Source organism: Myotis brandtii, unplaced genomic scaffold, assembly GCF_000412655.1.
Source record: "Myotis brandtii unplaced genomic scaffold, ASM41265v1 scaffold1956, whole genome shotgun sequence".
In the NCBI taxonomy this organism is placed as follows: domain Eukaryota; kingdom Metazoa; phylum Chordata; class Mammalia; order Chiroptera; family Vespertilionidae; genus Myotis; species Myotis brandtii.
This window is the reverse complement of record NW_005357294.1, coordinates 811,682-817,558: the sequence shown is the minus strand read 5'-3', so window position 1 is coordinate 817,558 and position 5,877 is coordinate 811,682. Positions and strand designations below refer to the sequence as shown.

At 51.0% G+C, this 5,877-nt stretch overlaps 1 protein-coding gene across 1 annotated transcript; it reads right to left on the bottom strand.

The window, feature by feature from the left end:
* Positions 1–4,302: 4,302 nt before the first annotated feature.
* Positions 4,303–5,871, bottom strand: LOC102256077 (chromosome unknown open reading frame, human C8orf33; the record flags this gene model as incomplete). The annotated part of the gene is made up of 4 exons (XM_005865063.2): positions 4,303–4,837; positions 5,135–5,281; positions 5,433–5,517; positions 5,677–5,871. Coding segments are annotated over 4 exons (567 nt in total), but the record flags the coding sequence as incomplete, so codon positions are not given.
* Positions 5,872–5,877: the final 6 nt, after the last annotated feature.

Sequence of the window (5,877 nt, the reverse complement as noted above, 5' to 3'; positions counted from 1 at the left end):
GGCGGAGCAAGCAGTTATGGCTGCTCTCAGTTCCGTCCCCAGCGGCTCTACAACCGCTGCAAACCTCGGAGAGAAAGCTGCCTTCCCGCTTCTCCCGTTTGAGTCTGGGTCCCTAGAGACTCGCCCGGATCTGGAGCTCAGAGTCTGAAACTCCCTCCTGATTGAAAACAACAACCACGCCCTCCGCCGCTGGCCGGCTCCACATGCACTCCGCACCTTAGTATTTCACTTCAGCACTGCGCCTCCTCTGAGTCTCGGTATGCTTTTCTCTTTCCTCCTAGTTGTAGAACTTCCACTCAGCCAGCCTTCCTGTGGTTCTGGATGATGTCCGTTCCGTCTTTTAGTTGTATTTTTGAAGTGGTTGTTCGAGGCAGCAAACTCCGGAGTTAACCTATGCCGCCATCTTGGTTCTCTAAAAATATTTTTATTGATTTTTTTACACAGAGGAAGCGAGAGGGATAGAGAGAGAAACATCCATCAGAGAGAAACATCCATTAGCTGCCTCCTGCACACCCCCTACTGGGGATGTGCCCGCAATCAAGGTACATGCCCTTGACTGGAATCGAACCTGGGACCCTTCAGTCCGCAGGCCGACGCTCTATCCACTCAGTCAAAACGGTCAGGGCTGTTTGTGTTTTTTTGAGTAGAAGTCTTCATCAAATTCAAAGAACATTAGCTAAAATTTCAGCACCACGGACAGAAGATGGAGGTGTTATTCTTTAAAAGGCCACAAGAGGGGAGCAGAGGATACTTTTTGCAAAGGAATTGGCTCACAGCTTCTTTAAAGGTTTGTGTCATAAGTATATACGTGCTGTGATGAATTGAATGTCAGTAAAAACTTTTTAACAAGGATGGGGTCAAGGATAGGTAACCAGGCATAACTCCAAGTTTCCCACTCCCAGACATCTGCGCGTCAAGGTCCTAATTAGACCTTTGTAACTGTAAATCAAGGACGGTTGTAGTTTTCTGTGAATAAAACCTCGCCGAGCACCAAGCTCGGAGCTGCTGCAGGAGGAGAAAGCCTGTGGCAGTCACTGGCCAGTTCAATAAATCCTCGCTTGCTGTTTAAGACCTAATTGGAGTCGATGGTCTTATTCTCGCGAATGTTGGTCCACAACATGCAAGTGGTGCACAACCCACAGCCATAGCAGTGACTTCAGGGAATTCTCTCATCAAGGATTCTCTCTCAGCATGGATATTTCTCTCTCCCTTTCTAAAATAATAAAAATAACTTTTTACTAAATTTTTTTAAAAAGGTTTCTGCACCAAGCCATTCAGCAGAATCTTTTTCTAGTGGAACTAACATGTTCCCATTGTAACAACTGACTGCGTCTAGCTCCACCCTCAGCAATGACAGCCTCCCTGGGACTGATGGCTGGCTGCTTCTTCAGGCATGGCCATCCCCAAGGAAATGCCTGCCTCAATCATAGCGGCCTCCAGGTCACTGGGGGCCTCAACAATGGCCGCCTCTCGCTCACCATCGCGGGAATAACATGTTCTCGCCATACCCCTGCAACTCTAAAGGACAGACCGGAGGCTCCACAATGCCAGCCTCCTGGGGAATGACTCACTGCCTCAACAATGCCCGCCTACAGGGGATGAGCTCACATCCTCAACGCACCGCGTCACCAGGCCAGTGCAGTGCTCTCTAAGGCCTCCTTTGCCAGGGCTGGGCTGGAAACAGGTCACAAATCTACACCCGTCACTTCAGTCCATTCAGCGACGGAATGATTGCCGCACCGGAAAGCCTCCAGGATTTTCTGGGTTTTCTTTTTTTTAATATATATAAAATTGATTTTTTACAGAGAGGAAGGGAGAGGGATAGAGAGTTAGAAACATCTATTCAGCTGCCTCTTGCACACTCCCTACTGGGGATGTGCCCGCAACCAAGGTACATACCCTTGACCGGAATCGAACCTGGGACCCTTCAGTCCGCAGGCCGACGCTCTATCCACTGAGCCAAACCAGTCTGGGCTCTGGGTTTTCTTTTTCGAGTTTTTTATGAAGAGATTTTTGGGACCTGAAATTTCAGCACCAAGGACAGAAGCACAGTGTGTTTTTCTGCAATGGCCACAAGAGAGCAGCAGAGGGTCGGTCGACGGCCGCAATACCAGTCACGGGGCCATGTGCTTACAGCTAAAACACATCATTTTGAGGGCAACATTTTGAGGGCAACGTTCACTTAACCTGGGGAATATAACACACAAAAGGGCTCAGCACACAAGACACAGGAGAGACGCAGGGGTGGCTGTGGCTCCTGCCTGAGAAATAAAAGTCGCAGCAACAAAGGAAAGCCAAGTGTGAGCGGCTAGTTTGGCTCAATGGATAGACGGTCGGCCTGTGGACTGAAGACTCCCGGGTTCGATTCCAGGCAAGGGCACATGCCTCGGTGGCAGGCTCCTCCCCGGCCTGGGCCCGGGGCTTCTGCAGGAGACAACCAATGGATGTGTATCTCTCACATAGATGTTTCTGTCTTTCCCTCTCTCTTCCACTATCTCTAAAAATCAATGGGAAAATAGCCAGTGAGGATTAACAACAATAATGGATAAGGCAGCTGGACAGTGGCTCACAGAGGGCAGACAGCACACTCCCATCTCTGGTCTTCAAAGGCAACTTTCCCAGTGTGTTGTGCTTCCCAAAGTCAAACCTGGTAGGGGGACTTTCTAAAATCAATGGGAAAATAGCCAGTGAGGATTAACAACAATAATGGATAAGGCAGCTGGACAGTGGCTCACAGAGGGCAGACAGCACACTCCCATCTCTGGTCTTCAAAGGCAACTTTCCCAGTGTGTTGTGCTTCCCAAAGTCCAACCTGGTAGGGGGACTTTCTGTGAAGCCCAGCAGCATGACACAGCGCTCAACTGGGCCCCTCCGTTTTTGTTTTCCTTAAAAATGGGAGGGAAGGAAGCATCCATGCCAGACACACTTGATTGGCTGCTTCCTGAGCACACGCCCCCTCCAGGCCGGGGGGTGTGTGTGTGTGTGTGTGTGTGTGTGTGTGTGTGTGTGTGTGTGTGTGTGAAACCTGAAACCCAGGTACATGCCCTTGACTGGGAATCAAACCAGCCACCCTTTAGTGTGCGGGCAGACACTCACCACTGAGCAACTCTGGCCAGGGCAGTTACTTTCTTAAAGCTGTTTACTCTCCCAGAAGCCAGTAAAGACCTTGATGCAGGATTAATGTGGTTACTTCAGGAGCAGCAAGATTGGAACAGGGGGAAGGGGCCACATCAGATGTCAGTCAGGAGCATGAAAATGTGCAGGCCCTCTGTGAGGCCTCACCCACCAGCCTTCACATTGTGTCCTGGGCATAATAAAGTGATTGATGAGAGAAATAGTACCCGGCATGATAGATCACTCCACGGAGTGTTGGGACTAACCCTGGAGGCTCAAGCATCAGTCAGGATGAGACCTGGAGGAAGCTGGACGTTGAAGTGGGTGGTATTGAGCAAAAAAGAAAAAAAAAACCTCCTGGACAGACAACAGTGTGGTGATTGCCAGGGGGAGGAGGGATGGAGGAAGGTGGGAGAGTATGGAGGGGGGCGGATAAATGGTGATGGAGATTTGACTTGGGGTGGTGAACACACAATACAGTTGTACCGATGATAAGTTGTAGAATCATGTACCTAAAAGCTGTATAATTTCATTAACCAGTATTACTGCAATAAATTCTAAAAAAACTTTAGGTACAAAAACAGAAAACAGAGATTTTGGGGGCTAACTGAATGTTCTTTAGTATTTTTTAAGATATCTATCTAGTATGGGATGCAAATTTGAGAGACCAACAAAGACAGCATCAAAGCCACTGAGGATTGAGACAACTGCAAAACCTGATTCACTGCAGCACCAGCCCTGGGACTCTGGCCTGGTCAGCTCACAACAAAGGCTGGCCTGTGGGGCCACACTGCTCCCTGCGGGTGGCCCTTGCTCAGGAGGAAGACAACACAAAGGACCGCACTGGGATGAGCCTGGACTCCAGTGCCCGACACTGGCATCATCTGCACTTTGTCTAACACAGGCAATTAGCACACACTCTCTCATCCATTTTTATTGTTTTGTTTTTATTTTTACTATTTTTTTTCTTTTTTTTAAAATATATTTTATTGATTTTTTACAGAGAGGAAGGGAGAGAGATAGAGAGCTAGAAACATCGATGATAGAGAAACATCGACCAGCTGCCTCCTGCACATCTCCCACTGGGGATGTGCCCGCAACCCAGGTACATGCCCTTGACCGGAATCGAACCTGGAACCTTTCAGTCCGCAGGCCGACGCTCTATCCACTGAGCCAAACCGGTTTCGGCTATTTTTTTTCTTTACCTAAGCACCATCCAGTGTAACAGCATGCCTTTCCTAAGTGAGCACCAATGTGCAATTATGCAGCTTCCCTCTCACCCTCAGCCACATAATCTAACCCTGAAAACTGAGCAAAACGTTCCTGCCACATGCTGACACCAGTTGACTGCAGAAGCCTTTTAAATAGACCTCCCTCTTCTAGCAGCAGGAACCATTCATCTGAAAACCTACAAATGGGGCCTTGTGCTTGTCAGACAGTATTCAATATGCTGGCCTCACATCTGACCAGCAGCCATGGCACCAGGTTAACAGACCAACCCCACATCCCTCCAACTAAGTGAGCTCCAGGCAAACCCCTACACCCTGGGGAGGGGGGGGGCAGCTGCAGGATGGGAGGAGAGGCTAAAAGAAATTGAACCTAAACTCTTCATCTGGAATGTCCAGGGTGGCCTTGGTTCCCCTTTCTAGGCGGGGCCTGCAGACCCTTCGGCTCTTCTTCCTGGTGGCCTCACCTACAGGCTGCACACGGGCTGATTGGGCTGCTGTGGGAGAGGGGACAGAGTGTCAGACAGCAGTAGCAGCTAACGCCAACTGGACCCATACAACTACAACCACTTTGTATAAATGAACTGATTTACTTCTCAAAATTTTAGGGTAGGTATCATCACACCCCATGGAGAAGCACAGAGAAATTCACTGACTCTCCTACCCTTGCCGCCCCCATGGAGGCCTGAGTTCTGTGCTCCGGAAGCACAGGCTTCCCCTCCCCTCGGCAGCCCTGCGGCTCTGGGATTCTTCCTTTCACTCCCCAGGCTTTTAGTCTGTTCCCAGCTCCTCACCAGTCTTGAGAGCCCGCAGGGCTTCGCGCCACTCGGCTTCCATCTGAGCCCTGTAATCCCCAAACAAGGAGCGCATCAGCTGCCTCTTGCGGGGCAGAGGGATTCTTTCGCTGCGCAGGGTTCGGATTGCCCCAATAGCCTGCTCTTCTGCAGATAAAAACGAAGGACTAGAGACCTCCTCCATCCTCACCTCCTACGCAAAAGCAACAAGTCCAACCCCTGGCCAGCAACTGCAGGCCAGTCCTGTCGGTTCACCTCCACCCAACTCTCCACCCAACTCTACAAAAGGGCCTCTCACTCTGTTTCGGGCTGGGTCTCTGCATCTTGAGGCCCAGTTCCAGCTGCTCCACGCACCAGGCCAGTTCCCGAGCCAGCTGCTCCGCCTGAGACAGATTAGAGACAGTGGCTGTGAGAGGCTACCAGGACCCTGAGGCGCCCCCGCCCCACCCGCCCGCCCTGCCTTAACTCCCGCAAACCCTGGGGGACTCGCACCCAGAATGCACCCGGGGCCTCCATCCTTCCCGACGGAGGACCTTCCTTGCCTGGGCCTCCGGGCTTGGGGGGGATTCCTCTGGGATCGGCTTTTCGCAGGCCTTCCCGGCTCCATTCGACACAGAGGCCCCATTCCGGCTTTTCTTCTTCTTTTGCTTCCTAGAAGCTGCTTCGCCTTCACCGCCTACGGGAGGCGCCCTGGAGGTGTCGTCACTGCACACGGGGTGTCCTAAACAGGGACAAACGGGGTG